The sequence below is a fragment of the Xenopus tropicalis genome, chromosome 2, assembly GCF_000004195.4.
Source record: "Xenopus tropicalis strain Nigerian chromosome 2, UCB_Xtro_10.0, whole genome shotgun sequence".
Lineage (NCBI taxonomy): Eukaryota > Metazoa > Chordata > Amphibia > Anura > Pipidae > Xenopus > Xenopus tropicalis.
The window spans coordinates 93,136,125-93,152,610 of NC_030678.2; the positions used below are offsets into that span (position 1 = coordinate 93,136,125).

The 16,486-nt window shown below is 36.6% G+C and overlaps 1 protein-coding gene across 2 annotated transcripts in view; it reads left to right on the forward strand.

Moving 5' to 3' along the window:
- usp32 (ubiquitin specific peptidase 32) overlaps positions 1–15,648 on the forward strand; it is a 111,802-nt gene extending 96,154 nt beyond the window's left edge. For both annotated transcript variants that reach the window (XM_012957447.3, XM_002933823.5), the window contains exons 27-34: positions 1,368–1,552; positions 2,477–2,563; positions 2,936–3,056; positions 3,265–3,456; positions 5,872–6,160; positions 7,424–7,839; positions 8,918–9,010; positions 10,389–15,648. In XM_012957447.3, the coding sequence (XP_012812901.1) occupies positions 1,368–1,552; positions 2,477–2,563; positions 2,936–3,056; positions 3,265–3,456; positions 5,872–6,160; positions 7,424–7,839; positions 8,918–9,010; positions 10,389–10,562 (1,557 nt within the window). In that variant the 3' untranslated portion in view covers positions 10,563–15,648. The remainder of the gene's footprint in view (positions 1–1,367; positions 1,553–2,476; positions 2,564–2,935; positions 3,057–3,264; positions 3,457–5,871; positions 6,161–7,423; positions 7,840–8,917; positions 9,011–10,388) is intronic.
- The last annotated feature ends 838 nt before the right edge of the window (positions 15,649–16,486 follow it).

The following is a 16,486-nucleotide window of genomic DNA, read 5'->3' on the forward strand; positions in this document are numbered from 1 at the left end:
ACTCCCCCATACTATTGTAGTAAAGGCATAGGGATCCTAATACCTTCATGTAGATAATCTGCCATATATCTAAACATAATTAAAAACTTTTCTGGAGAAAGCAGCTTAATATTGGCCATCCCATATAAAAATGGTAGCTTCCTGCTTTTACTGCTAAACACCCTCTTTCTGTTCATCTTTCTTACCCTGGTATCATATCTACTACATGATCTGCCTGGTAACTGGGCCAACTAGCAGCCCTACTAACATTTAAGACAAAAAAATTAAAGATGTAAATCCGGATGGATAATTAAGCTCCCTAAATTCCCCTGTATAAGTTAGACTTTGTTCAAGTATTGGGTACACAAGGCCTTGCCCATTTACCTCACCCTTTTACTGTGCATTTTTCTCTAGTGCATAAAATAGCCCTTCTCATCTGAATTCACAGAATTCAGCACTTCTCTTGCAACTTTAGATCTGTAGCTTGACATAGCTATGTTTGTTAAAGGAGCACTTCATCTTTATTGTGGTAGGGAAAATGCCAAACATTTACTATTTTAGCAACCAGAAAGGGTATAGCTTTATTGCCTGGTTTGAGTAATTTTGCAAGCTTTGTGCTTTACTTTAGAGAGGCAACATGGCTAGAAACCTACTGGCATTTTTATTTACTTGATGAGGGGTAGTAGAGTAACCCATAGCAGTCACTAAGCAATTAGCTTTTTATAACAATTCAAGTGGCTCGCCTGATTACACAGTTAACAAAAGCTTTTATTTTTATGTTTTGTGACATGCACCGCACCTCTACTTTCATCTATTAACAGAGCTTAAATGATTCCATGAAACCCCACTTATAGAAATCACTTTTGAGAGCATCTAGGACCAGTTTGTTCTGTGTAGGCATTATAGATACACGGACATTCCAAATGATATTTTCATATATGTACAGGTGTGGGACCTGTTATCCAGAATGCTCGGGGACGGGGGTTTTCCAGAAAAGGGATCTTTCCGTAATTTGGATCTCCATAACTTAAGTTGAATAAACCCAATAGGCTTGTTTTGCCTCCATTAAGGATGAATTATATCTTAGTTGGGACCAAGTACACAGCACTGTTTTGTTATTACAGAGAAAAAGGAAATCAATTTTTAAAATTAGAATTATTTGCTTATAATGGAGTCTATGGGAGATTGCCTTTCCGTAATTCGGGAATTCGTAATTCGGAACTTTCTGGATAATGGGTTTCCAGATAAGGGATCCCATACCTGTATTACAATATATCCCAGGACTGTAAATGTATAAAATAGAATTATGGACACAAGATGTTAATCTTGTTTTATAAACAAAGTTATGAAAGCCAGCCAAATTCCTTTTTTTTTTCCTTTCATTTTAGATGAGGACTGAGTTGTACTTTTTGTCATTTCAAAAAAATCGCCCCAGCCTTTTTGGAATGCCCTTAATTGTCCCATGCACGGTGCACACAAGAAAAAAAGACTTGTACGATGCCGTTTGGATTCAGGTTTCCAGGCTTGCAAGTCCTCTTCCGCCACAGGAAGCAAGTAACCATGCACAAGACTGGCAAGTATCTTCCTATATTTACAAATAAACTTTTATAGTACAGTATATCATTTTATCTTTAGCAGGCCACATGTGGACCAACCAGCCCCACAAACCCAGTCATGAGTGTTTGCGGCCTTTGGCCAAACAGGGATAATATGGAGACCCAGAAATAAATACACAACAGGATGGACAATATCTGCCTGATTGGCTCAATCAAAGAGTTAAAGTATAAACCTGTACACATAAAGGGGCCTTTTATTATGCTGTGTAAAATGAAAGTTGCCGAAAAAATGGTGTACGCCATCCGAACACCAGATTTTATGGAAGTTCCAGCGAAAATAAAAACTATTTCATGCCGTTTTCTACAAGCCTGGTGATGTGTGCCGAATTTTGTCATCGTTTTTTAAACAGCATAATAAATCTGCCCCAAAATGTAACCTTCCACACACGAATCTAATGGCACCCTTTAGGTGTGTATGTGTGGTAAGATTGGGGCATAGCATTAAGGACCAAATCACAACAGTCAGCAGCTACAAATCTACCTGAGAGGTAAATAGTTCCAGCCAAGGCCTTGTCTGCCAGTAAACACAGCACATTTAACTCCTCATTAAAACACTGTGGGTTTTTTTTAAAAGAAAATGCAAAACATATGTACTGTTGCCATTGCTTTGAGCAACAAACCTGTATTTTAAATGTATAGATAGGAGAAAACCATCATTTGTATGCATGGACTACTGCTAAGGTCCTAAATATATGGGTTTACACTACATAAAATATATGCAATTTTAATTGTCACCTAAAAGCTGTTTATATTAGACCTGGCTGGATCAATGTCCATCTTGTGTCTATATGTTGGTATTGCCTTTTGTATGAAAGCATCTAATGCTTTTCAAACTGGGTATCTTTTGACCTGAAAATATATTTTTTTCCCCCCATATTTAGTGATGATAGCATGGGGTATCAGTATCCTTTCACTCTGCGAGTGGTTCAGAAAGATGGTAATTCATGTGCTTCTTGCCCTTGGTACAGGTAAATATTAAGTTCTCAAGACTTATTTTATTTATATGTATTTATTATTAGAATTTTATTATATACTTCTGAATAGGTCCATGGTACTGAAGCTGTTATTCAGAATTTCTCTTGATTTTCAAATTTCTGGTAAATGTATTTTGTTCTACCAAAGGCATCTTCTGCCTGTGTATAGTATATAGGTACACTTTAATAAATGGGGTAAGCAGTTGCATGCTATGGGACATTGCCAAACGCCCAAAGGAAATAGTCAAGCACCACATTTTGCAGATATTTGGATGTGTAGCTGTTGAACTATATTGCTATTTATGATGTAGCTTAAGCATTCAGCAGTTTTCAGATGCTTCATTTTTTAAAATGATATTCATTTAGGTTCTGTAGAGGGTGTAAAATTGAATGTTCTGAGGATCGGGCTTATATCGGCAATGCATACATTGCTGTGGATTGGGACCCCACTGCACTTCATCTTCGCTACCAGACATCGCAAGAACGGGTAAGCAGTTTTAGTATTTGTAGAACGGGTAAGCAGTTTTAGTATTTGTAGAACGGGTAAGCAGTTTTAGTATTTGTAGAACGGGTAAGCAGTTTATATATATATATATATATATATATATATATATATATATATATATATATATATATATATATATATATATATAATCAATCATTACACTGAATTCTACCTGCTTGCTTTGGTACAGATTGTTGAAGAGCATGAGAGTGTTGAACAGAGTCGTCGAGCACAAGCTGAGCCTATAAACCTCGATAGCTGTCTCAGAGCTTTCACTAGTGAGGAGGAACTTGGAGAAGATGAAATGTATTATTGTTCCAAATGTAAAACCCACTGTTTAGCCACCAAAAAACTTGACCTTTGGAGACTTCCACCGATCTTGGTAAATTTGTTTGAGAATTTGTTGTCAAGTGGAGAAACCATGGTTAGGAATGGAATGTTCCATTATCTAATGAGCACTAATGAGAACTAACAGGCTTTCTGCAAGTTTGGATATATGGCTGCAGTGACTATGGTAGGCTGATGCAAGTGTAAGAGTTTTTTTCCCTGCCTATCCCCAGAACGAGAGTCAGCCTGGTGTGGCAGTAGCCTAAAAAACTAAAGTCCTCCTCTTGCATTGGTTAATGTCAGTGTTTATGAGCCCACCATTAGGAGAACACTGGTCATTAAAACCAGGGTTGCTGTAAGCCATTACTATCCTAAAGAATATTGCTGTCTGTCTACATACGTCAAAAGCTATTTTTAGAATGTTCTATTGACAAATGAGGCTTTTTTGTTTTGGCAAATGGCATTCCAGCATAAGAAGCTTATCCTTTTTGTGAAAATGGTGGTGGCATTACCATTGATTGGGCCTGCTTTGCTGCCTCTGGACCAGGGCAGCTTGCCATTATTGTTGGAACTATAATTCTGAATTGTACCAGCAGTTTCTATAGGAAAATCTGTAGAAACTGCAGTGTAAAGGAGAAGGAAAGGCTAATAAAGAGTTAATTTCAAGCTGCAGGCATACCTTCAGTTCTCTCAATAGTGCCCTTAAGTCTCCCAATATTTCTCCTGTTCAGATGATCAGAAGCCTCAAACCAAGACCCGTGTACATGCTCAGTTTATAAGACTATGAGGAAGCTTCCTGCTGATTGGCTCAGATCCACATTCCTAAGGGGGGTGGGGATTGAGTTCTTAGCTTTCTTAAGGGAGAGAGGAGAGAGCTGCGTGTCTCTGGCAGAGGAAAACAGAGACAACAAATCTTTTGACAGAGGACTTAGTGCAGCATTTTTGTGAGTGCCTATGGCTGTATTACATAGACCTTTCTGATAAAGCTTACTTAGTTTTTACCTTCTCTTTTAAGAGAAAGCAGACCATTTATCAGTACTGGGCAAATTTCCAAAATAGTTAAAATTATTTTGGGCTGATTTTCAAAAGTTCAATTTGAACTTGCTGGAATTTATAGGAATCAATCAGATTTATTGATAAAATGAGAAATACCAAAACTCATTTGGATCAATAAGATTATTTGATAGGCCCCCTGGTATATTTTTGCAAATCAAATACAAATATCACAGTTACAGGTTTGTAGAATTAATATTCCTGTCATGATGCAGGACTGTTAAATTCATATTTGTGCCCCCAAGAATCCTGTTTAGTCCTGTCTTTTCATGTAGTGTGTCAACATCCTGCTCATTTCAGATCTTAATTTCTAAGTAGCACTTATTCCCTATGGACACCTGCGTATGTATTTGTGCACTTTCAATACAGACACGATGAGATGCAGAAGCACAACAATTTTGGGGGCCTTTATTTTGGCATCCATTATAGTATAAATTATTCATTAAGTAATAAGAAGATATTAGCAGGGTCATTATAGAACTTTTGCAACCTTATCCTGGCAGACATTCAGCTGTGGCCCTGTTGAGCTACAACATTATTTTCCAGAGGACCAGTGGCTGACATTTTATTTTTTTCCTCTATCTTAGAATAGAATTTTTTTGCAGTCTTGACAGGAAGAGAGAACAGTGTAGCTCTGCTCAACTTGAAAGGGTTAGACCAGACAGAATGTATTACCTTATCCCAGATAAAATGGATTGTTCTACAAATTAAGTGGTGCTGTCCTTTTTGTTATCACTTGAAAAGTGAAGTATGTGCTGTAGCAATATAAAACATAATTGAAATTGATATGGATACAATACCTTTATTTAAAATGTCCAAACCAAAGTAAGTAGAAATAGCAGCTCCAGTTCAAAGGGGCGCTTTAGTTATGCTATCTAGAATGTATATAGCAAGTAAAGTAAAACAGCCAAAATAGACAACTATGGCAATCAACATTTTTTTTTTGCATATCTGCATCAATCTGTCCTCTATTTATAGATAGATATACAAACATATGTATAGGTTTCTGCTTTGTGGAAAAACCACTATAATGTGTTAAAGTATTCCAACCTGTGAGGTATTCCGGAAATGGTAAAATGCAGGAACAAAACTGCAGAGGCAAATTTAATCCCCCCCAAAAAAGTGTCTGTGTGAAAATGATTTTTCTTAAAAGAGCAGGAAAGTCACAATCACTGGGGGGTGCCAAAAGTTAGGCACCCCCTGACGTATGTTTTCACTTATCTGAATCTTCATTTATGAACCTCCTGGGCCGGTGCTCATGGCGAACACCAAGAAGCATTTCCTCTTCCTTGTATTTATGTTTTTGCCTTTTTGATCTGCTGTTTCAGGGCATTTTTAAATCAATCTATGAATTTTACAAAGTAGATATTCATCTAGTAGCAACTTGTAATATTTTTTTTTTCTTTTTAAATTTTAGATAATCCACTTGAAAAGATTCCAGTTTGTAAATGGGCGCTGGATAAAGTCTCAGAAAATAGTAAAATTTCCTCGAGAGAACTTTGATCCGAGTGCCTTTTTGGTTCCTAAAGGACCAATACAGTACCAGAAAAAGCAAATGGTGCTTCAAAATGAAGATCAGTCAGACACACGTCTAACCCAGGTGGAAGGGAAGAAGGAGCTTGCAAACTCTGTCCTTCCCGGAGATACAGATGCAGCTTGCCGAAATCAGCCTGCCCTCAACCCCTCAACGGGGAATAATATCAAAGGTTAGAATTTAATTTGTTCCCTCGAGGTATTGTAGCATGCAAATAGTTACACATGCACAGATGTAGTTGATTTGGTTAGCCATCTTGGATTAATTGCTTAAAGGGGTGGTTTACGTTAACTCTTGGTATGTTATAGAATGTTCTATATCAATGCTGCAATTGGTCTTCATTTATTATTTCTTATATAATGTTTGAGTTATTTTCCTACTCTTTATATCTTTCAAATGGGGGTCACTAACAGTCCCCCTTTTCTACTTATTTCAGTCTTTTATTCAAACTACTGCCTGGTTGCTAGGGAAAATAAGCATTTAGTGACCACACAACTGAAATACCAATACTGGAGAGCTGCTGAATGAAGAACTAAATAACTGGAAAACCGTAAAAAATGAAGACCAATTGTAAACTGTCTCAGAATATCACTTTGTTCATCTCTACATTAACTTTTAGTATGATGTAAAATCTCTTTTAATGAATACTATCCCTATGTATAACAATTCATAAAGCTGTGAAAATAAAATATCCAGCAGCTTTTTTTTATTTTCTTTTAAACAGACATAACTCCCCTTTGAGGCTTACTTGTGATGTATTACTGGGTTTACTACTATTAGTATTGCTAATTTGTTGTATACCATTCTACTGTATACAACTGAGTTATTTGAAGCAGTCACAGTAACTACTTATACTGGTCCTTCAATAACAGATTGGTATAGAGCCGTGCTGCCAAGCTGAAGGCCCATAGGACAGATGTTGCCCATTAAGAAATTTTTATGACCCCAGACTGATTACATTTTTATTTGGATGGCATCTTTAATGTATTATAATCTGATACCAAATACGTTGTATAAGGAATTATTGACTCAGAGTATGGGAAACAGTTGGACAGCACAGATTTTTGCTGTTCAGATGAAACAATCTGCTCCTGAATAAGTAAAGATCAGTAACATATTACACTGTTAATGTTGGTGTCAGTTGCAAGTGGCATACACGCTGGCATCAAGAACAGTGGATGAAAGCTAAATTTAAGTGATTCATTGGTCGTTCTTGTGCAAGGTATGATCTATCTGTTAATTAATTAATTAACAGATTTTCCATTTTCATTTTTATTATCTATTCCTTCCCTAGATTAAGCCAATTTTAGATTGTTTCGCAACAAAATAAAAACGAAACTTTATCTTAATAGTTTTATAAAATGCATAGCCAAACAGTTGATCCTGAGATAACTGGTGTTCTTCTACACTAACAAGTAGTTTCATTTCATTGCAGCTTCCCCCTCTCAAGGAAGAAAAGGGAATATCAACTGCACAAGCAAAAATAATAGCCCAAACCATAGCCCCAGAACTCTAGGAAGGGGTAAAGGTCGTCTTCGTTTGCCTCAGATCGGAGTCAAAAAACTTTCAAGTAGCAAAGAAAATCTGGATCAAAACAAAGAAAATGGCACTGATAATGAAATGAGAGAAGGTCCAGATACTGTAGATTCCAATAAGGGGCTTTGTGGAAGTCAAGGGGAGGTTGCCACTGTTCAGGATACAGAGGTGGTCTTGACCAATGGGCTTAATTATGAACAAAACTCATGCAGCAATGGGCAGCTGGAAAACCACACAGGGGAAGAAGAGGACAGCACTGATGACCAAAGAGATGACATTGGCTGTCAACCTATTTACAACCTTTATGCAATTTCGGTAAGGGGGCTGCTGCACAACATCCTCTGAATACTTTTGCAGTTTGTCATTTTTTCTGTTTTTAGTAGTTTCTGAAATATTAGCAGTTTTAGACTAATACTAGGCTCAACTCCTTTTAAGGGGGAAAGGGTCAGAGACCCTATTCTATGGGCTTATTTTTCAATTTTCAAGTTTGTGGATTTGAGTTTGTTTTTCTAAATCGAATAACCTAATATATTGAATGTTCAATTATTTATTAATAAGGAAAAACTGGTATGAATAGACTTGAATATCTCAAATTTTTCGAGTTTACCAGCTCGAAAAACGTGAGTTTTGGAAAATGGCTTGACTTGCCTATGACAACTCCTATTGACTTCTATAGAAACTCGCAAGCTCTTACATGGCGAATTTTTACATTCGAATTTTCAGGTATTTTTCGTCTTTCAAACCATAACTCAAATTTGCGTTTTTTAGCACAGAAAAACTTGAATTGAGAAAAAAAAAAAAAAACTCTACCATTGATAAATCACTCCACTAGGGTTGATGGATAAGTGATCCAAAAGCCTGGTATTAGCAGACCAAAAATGCAAGTATCTCAGAAACCTCTAAGTATAGAAAATCTAATCTGTCATTTTTCACACTTTTCTATCTTTTTGTTGTTGTGTTTTTTTTTCTTCTTATTCATCAAATGTTATTTGTGTTGAGGTGTCAGTTATTACAACCATTTTGCCTGTAATGGAATTGTTTATAAAATTAGCTTATGTATCAATAGCTTTTAAGGAGTGAAACAATTTTAATAGTTAAACCAAAAATGGCAAACTTGCCCCAAATTGTTTATTGATTTGAGAAGGTGCAGTACAATAGTCCAAGCACTTAATAACTAGACAAAATTGATAATTTTTTTTTAATATATATCAGTTATAACATCACATCACAAATGTGATCTTCTAGTAACAGATCTTTAAGGGGGCTAAACTGCACCATTCAAAGGTAGCGGTCGGATTTCTGTTTGGAAAACAGTAAGAAGAATAAATATGCGCTTGATGTTTTTGCATCTGTGGCTATGCCAATCCAATGCTGTTATATGTTCTTGTTTTAGTGCCATTCAGGAATATTGGGTGGAGGTCATTATGTCACTTATGCCAAAAATCCAAATGCGAAATGGTACTGCTACAATGACAGCAGCTGCAAGGTAAGAAATGTGTCCTCACTCGTTTTAGCCGATTTAGCAGCATTATTTTGCTACTTTTTTCCGTAAATTGCACATTAATTTATCCTGTATTGATTGTTCTTTAATATGAAAGGGCAACTGTAATAATCTCGCCCCCCCCCCCCCCCCTTCCTTTTATACACATTTCTGGACCCACATTACTTTTTGTTGAGACCTTTATTTGCATTTTGGCATATTCCAGGTCAACATATGCTACTTGTTTGGGTCAAATGGGACAGGGACATATATTTTGCCATAAGACATAGCTGCTATATGATCACTTTTCTGTTTATTACAATGTATACCTCTTTTTATTATGGAAAATAAAAGGTTAAAGTAAGTATTAATAATAAGCGGAGATAGCGACTACCTGATTATCGGGTTAAGGCAAATGCACTACTATGCTGATGCAGAGCACGGAGGATTAGTAAGGGCATTGTGGATTCAGTAGCTACTGCACCCGCCCTGTTTGTTACCCACATGTAGGAATAATGCTGTGCAGATTTGTGTAGACCCGTGGGCATTTGGAGCAAAGACTGAAGTACCGCTATGGCATATTCATTTATTGATATTATTTGAAGGAGTTCTTGCTGCTTTATTGTAAAAAGTCCTGACCTATTGGTAGTTTTGCTAAGAAATTCCCATTAAGCCTAGTGTAGTTTATTTAGTGTAGTGTTTTTTAGTAATATTATTTAGAATACTTAAGCAGAATATACATTGTACAGGGCAAAGAAGGAGATATGTTACATGGAGATATTGTTATGGTAAAATTATAGAAGATGTTTATTTTGAGGCTGTGTGAGGAGTAGAACTATGGTATTTTATCTTTACATTAAATGTAGCATCCATGGCATCTCGTATGTGTTCTTGCTCTACAGTTAGCAATTCCTGACATTTTAGGCATGTGGTAAATAAGGTAATGCTATTGAATTCCTGCTTGAAGATTTCCCACAGAAGCATTTCAGTAAGAAATTACACTGGAAAGCTAATTTTAACCTTCCAAAGAAAGTATTTTCATCTTTTATAATATTTGTGAATCACCATTGAAGAATTGTTGTGTCTGAGACCTCATTAGACTTTGACAAAGTGTCAAAACACTGATTATTATGAGCATCTGCAGCTATACTTATATATCACTTGGGAGAAGCTGCAAGTATAATATACAAGGATTGCAGTGTGTCAGTGTGTGGGTTTTAATCTGTGATGGAAAACATAGATGTGGTTGTTAAGTAAAGGGGAATAAAGGCCACTAAAACCTTTTTCCACCCAAATCAATTGAAATTTCCTGCCCACAGCAAAGTGTAGCTGTCTTCTCATTCCACTCTTCATTTCTATTCAGCGCTATTTTCTTATTTTGCAGGAATTGCACCCTGATGAAATTGACACAGACTCTGCGTACATCCTTTTCTACGAACAGCAAGGGGTGGACTATGCACAATTTCTGCCAAAGATAGATGGGAAAAAGATGGCAGACACTAGCAGCATGGATGAAGATTTTGAATCCGACTATAAAAAATATTGCGTGCTGCAATGAAGTGACTGCTCTTCCAGTACAGCAGTAGGATACAAAGAGGAAGAACTATTGGAATTAAAGATAACTGAAGAGTTTATCGGTCATTAATTGACTGTAACAATAGCACTGCATGTTGACCGTGTCAATAATACAAACATGTTTGATGGAATGCTAAATTATTTTAAATGTTCCTCTGCTTTTTTTTCCTGGGATTCGCTTTCTGTCAAATAGATTTTGTTTTTAATTTATTTTAATACTACAGTTTCTTCTATTATTGCTGCCTCTTTCCAGCAGTCTGTCATATTGGCACATTATTACCAGTCTTGCTTTTTCTTAACTTTTTTTTTTTTTTTAATTTTTCACTGTGCCAAGACTAGACCTTAATACCAACTCACTGTTGGTAGTATAACTGGAGCACTGAATAGCTTCAGATATGTTTCCTTCACAATTCCTGCATGTTATTCATTGGCTTTATGCACTTTAAAAATGGCATACATGGTATTGAATGTAATAAGTGCATAATATAAATAAACTGCTAAAGAGGCAGGAAATAAGCCCATTTGTTACAATTTACCTGATTCGCATAAACAAACAGAGGGACAATTAAAACAATTTAAAAAAAGATTAGTTTCCTATTCTAGTTCCGTTTTGTTTAATTTATTTTAATGCCTAAGCACAAATTGAAAAATAGTGAAGGGAAGAAGGATTTTATTGTGAAACTGCATAATGAATGTTATTGGAGCATCTGAACCGCTATGAGCTTTTTAGCCTTTACAAAAGCGATGCTCGAATGCTACCAATCGCCATGACCTTCACTGCTACCTGGAACTGTGCCATGTCATTGGCATATGGTATAGATTCCTATCAGTGATTGGATTAAATACTCTATTAAATGTTAATCCACAGCAAGAATATTGCTTCTTAATATTATACCATCAAGGGGGGGAAATATGTAGTAATGTATTTATTCTATTGGTCTTCAGTGACCTTGCATCTCATTTTCTCTGACATTTTAAGAGATTTTATTTATTTTACCTAATGGAAATCAGTATATGAATATGCTTACATAGAGCACACCGCAAGCCGGTTAAAAGGGAAAACTGAACACTCCCCATCAATTTGGAATAGAACATGAGCACAATGATGTTTAAGTCAGTTGAAAACTAAAAGCGAATATCCCACATCAGATTTGGAATTGAAATAGTTATTAGTTTGTGCCCGGTTTTCTTTTTTAGCTGCCATAATAGGACATTGGTATATTACTCCGTATGCTGGCAGTGCCCACTTACAGAAGCGCAGTTTCATACTGTATGCTACTTCATGTATTTGATATAATATAGACCTCCACTTGGAAACTTCTCACTCCATACACGGCATGCTGCTAGGTCTTCTTATCCTTTGTCATGGCCTTCATAGGCACTTTACCATTCAGCGGAGGCCAAGTTACTCAGTGTCGATTCCTAATGACTTGAGTCTGAATACCGTGTTAGAAGGGATTAGACCACTTCTCTTGCACTGAGCTCTTAAGGCCCAGGAAGGTTCCTGACATGGGTGCTATGACCAAATCCCAACACAAAGGAGGTTGATGTGGTACTGTATGTTCTGAAATGAAGTCTGTAAGTGAGGATTAAGGCCACACTGCACCATACAATTTTACAAGTCTGTTTAGAGGTTATAGTTCTTCTTTCAAATGGCCAGTTATGTTTCCTCAGGAATGCTGTGTTATTCATATATGATCAAAGTAGATTTTAATTACTTTAACAGGTTATGAAAGTATAACTGTATCTATTTCCAGGCTCTCCTGTACTTAACAAATATGGGTTTTATTCTGGTGTATGGTAGGCCAACATGAGAAACGTTTCTACTTAATGAGTTTATTGAGAGATTATTATTGCATTGCTAGAAACCCTTCTTTAAACAAATTTGTATTGTATTGTTTTTTGCAGCTACTTTGGAAATACAGGTATAGGATATGTTACCCGGAATGCTTGGCACCTGAGGTTTTCCATCATTTTCAGCACCGTTCTGCATGCTACTAAAATGTATATGATCTGAAAAATCCCAGGATTGTTATGTCAATATGAATTGACAAGATTACTATCTAAATAATACAGGTTAAAAGTGAATCTGTAAAGTATGAAGAATAGCTTGTTTAAATGTTTGCACTTTCTTGAAAACAGGTTTCCAGATACTAGATCCCGTACCTGTACCAAACCGGCTTGCATATCTAAATTGAAACTACCCAAAAGGAGTTAAGTGTCTGTTAGTAACCTACTCTACTATCCTATATCTCTGGGTCAAAAATCTGCCTCAACGTGTAACTATAGACAACCATTTGGCGCTGAGTTTGTCTAACATTGTGTCTAGCCACCTTTAGGCCAGTGTCACAAGAGGCACAGCTTTGGCATCTCTCCGCCTGTGTTTTCTTTGCAGATAGGGAGAAGCTGATGTGCTCCATTCCACCCTGCTGCCTGTGTGCAGATGCATGGAGTGGATCTCGGTGGCAAAATACATTGTTTTGCTTCTCACCATTATTGACCCTTCTTTCCAACTGCAGAGAAAACACAGGCATGGAGAAGCCGAGACACATGTGCCATTAGCGTCACTGATGTCTCGTGTGACATTAGTCTTACCGATGTATTTACTTTGCTGTGCATTGTTGAGATTTGCCACTCTTGTCTCTGTATAGCTTTGCCAGTCCTGCTTGGACTTGTCCTTCTATTAACCAAAAGTAAGGTCAGCATATTGTGAAAAATGCTTTCCTATTTATGGCCCTCTTGATGCAACCTAATATAGCCTTTTTTTTTTTTTTTTTTTTTTTTTTTTTATCTTGTTTGCACTGATAATGTACCTTATTATATATAGCCAGGTCAGTCTAACCCATGACAACCAAAAATACCAGTGCATTCTTTTTTGTATTGTATTGCAATACCTTTTTTTTAATTTTTTGGAGCAATAAGCACAATATTTGAATTCTAAAATTCACTCTGCATATGCTCGACTTGCTTCTCTGTGCTGGAATTTAAGCACAATTGCCATACATGTAGTTACTCTTCGTAACGCAAACCAGTAGGTAATCTATGTGGCATCTACCTACCTGCCGTGTTCCTCTGTAGCATTCATTCTGCCACATCTGCTAATGGGAAATATTTGTGACAAAGCGGAAATGGCTAACGCTCATGATGTGTTTCTTTGTGTTTTTTTTAATGCCCCTGTGTTTGCACAGAGTTGTTACAAACTCCAAGTGACTCTCCTTTACCTCTCCAGTAACATTGTGACCCTGGGATCTGCAACCCGAGGCTCTCCAGCTGCTATTGACTACAGTTTCCAGCAGCCAACCATGGAAAGCACCGACTGCAGATTTGTGGTCTTCCCATATTTTGCACTGTACTGAACAATCTTCTGTTATACTACTAATCTCCATTATAAAGTACTTGTTCTGTTTACAAATAGCATACCTAATATTTCTGTACCCAAAATATTTGTCTTTAAAGTATACCACAGTCCTGTGCCAGAGTACTCATCTTGTACTAAGTTACATTATCTTGTCCCTGAATTATATGACTACTACTCATGATTTAAAATGTCATTCTTTAGACAAAAGCAGTATATATTTTATTTTAGAGTACTTAAGGCCATACATGGTTTGTTTTCTATCTAATGTACCAACACCACACAATATTTCATTTTTAAAAGAGATAGTTCACCTTTAAGTTAACTTTTAATAAGGTATAGAATGGTCTGTTCTTAATATCTTTTCAATGTGTCTTTATTATTAATTTATTTTATAACATTTTAATTACTTGCCTTCCTGGGGGTCACTGACCCCCAGCAGCCAGAAATCTGTGGCTCTGGTAGGATGTAATTGTTTTGTTATTGTTACTTTTTTGATTTATCTTTCAATGGGCCCTCGCCCATTCTCTCATTCAAACCACTGCCTGTTTGCTTGGGTAATATGGACCCTAATAACAAGCTACTGGAATTCTAAACTGGAAACTGGTAAATCATTTAAAAAATGTCATCAAAATGAAGACCATTTGCACATTTTCCCAGAATATCACTGTCTAGCAGACTCAAAACCTACCAGACTTGCCAAGCTGTTTCTGTTTTTATACATGAACTTAATCTGTCTATTGGTGAAGGAGTGGGGCGACACAAGTGTGTGTATAAATAGAAATGGGAGCATACCAATGTCGGGAGTGTTGTGACCAAGGCCAACCTGCCAAATATTGTGCGTTGGGCAGCCCGGCCCAGTGGTTTTGGTCCTAGCCACACAAAGTTAATTTAAAAGTGAACTGTCAATTTACACAATTTTCTTATTTTATAGTTAGAGTTTGATGGAGAGCAAAGTAGAGTGATGCACCCCCATCTAGCCTTAACCAACTGGCTCCCTAGCTAAACTAATATATGAGTATAATGCTTTCAACTTATAATGACCTGCCAAGGAGAATTAGAATTGTCATTTTTCTAAAGGTTTATTTGCAGGTTAAGCAGTAACAATAGAAAGAGTACCTGTTTCTCACTCATTACAGGTTTTGTTTCCCCAGTACATGTTTTACAGTGTTATCACTGATCAATATTAAATGGTATCAGGGATTTTGACAAAACTAACTTGCTAGTGTCTTTAATATTTTTCCCTCTGAATTTTCTAAAATGAAATTAAAAAAAAAAAAAGTGGGACAGAAATCTAGATATTTCTTACCGTGCTTCAATTCCTTATGAACAAACTCTATTGGAAAAATGGCCATTATCAAGTGAATCATTTTATTTAAGTTGGTAGTACATTTATATTTTTTAATTCTATATGTCTCTTATATTTGGTTGTAATTATTATTTTTTTAAATTATATGACCTGATAAATTAGCAGGACGTTTATTAAATTAACAGTTAACTGTTCACTTTGTAAATTCTTGTATAAAATATATTGACAATGCACTGACTTTAGAAAGATTTTTATGTACATACATGCTCTGTAAATAAAATAGTGTTGATGTTATTGAAATATGATATGTAAAAAAAAACAAAGTATTGGTAATTGTACATGGAGTGACCCTGTTTATCTGTAACTATTATTCCAAATGATTAAAAGCTGTGGATGCAGATGTTATTCTTGTAGACTGTGTGAAGTTTTTCTCTTCTCTCTTTCGTAACAAATGAATGGGAGCCTCTCTAATGTCTGAATGAAATAAAATGGCACACCGGTTGTTTTCTTCATTGGAATAGATACACCAGATAATCCGCCCCTCTATCAGTCTGTAGTTGTGCACAAAGTAATGCTTTTGCATTACTGTGCTGAAATCCCCTCTGCCTGTGAGCTGTCAGGCAAATCCCGTGTCTGTCACGGCACACAGAGCGGATGGAAGGCAGCGGATTGGCTTTTCTGGTGTATTTACACCAGTGGAGAAAATGACCCGTGAGCCATTTGCCTAAAGGTGGCCAAACTTGTTACAATTACAATCTTAGGAAAGATCATTCCTAAGATTCAGGGCTGAATCGTCAGATATGGAGGTAAAACCATATGAGTTCTACCCCATCTGATGATTCAGTTCTAAACGCAGCTTTTGCTTTGTGCGCCTTCAACGGCACCCAGTTAAAATCTTTTATCCCGCCTAATCAACAAGACAACAGATATCCAAGGCTTTTAGAATATCTGTTGCCTCATCAATCCACCAAACATGCGCGGAATATACAAAACTTTGCTTCATACAATAATATCTGTGCGTGTATGACGAGCAGGTGTCTGCACGTAGGCTTTTTCTGTAGAAGCCAGTTGAACTCTCAAATGGTTGACTCATTTCCCTGGAGGTAGTACATGCACTGCTTTAGCTAATGCTTTCTGGTGTACCTGGTTCTATAGATATTGTTGAAGTATTTTATGTTGCCGTTAATTTCACTGAATATCTCCATCACCTGATGCAAGGCTTAGGGCATCCATATTGTGTTTA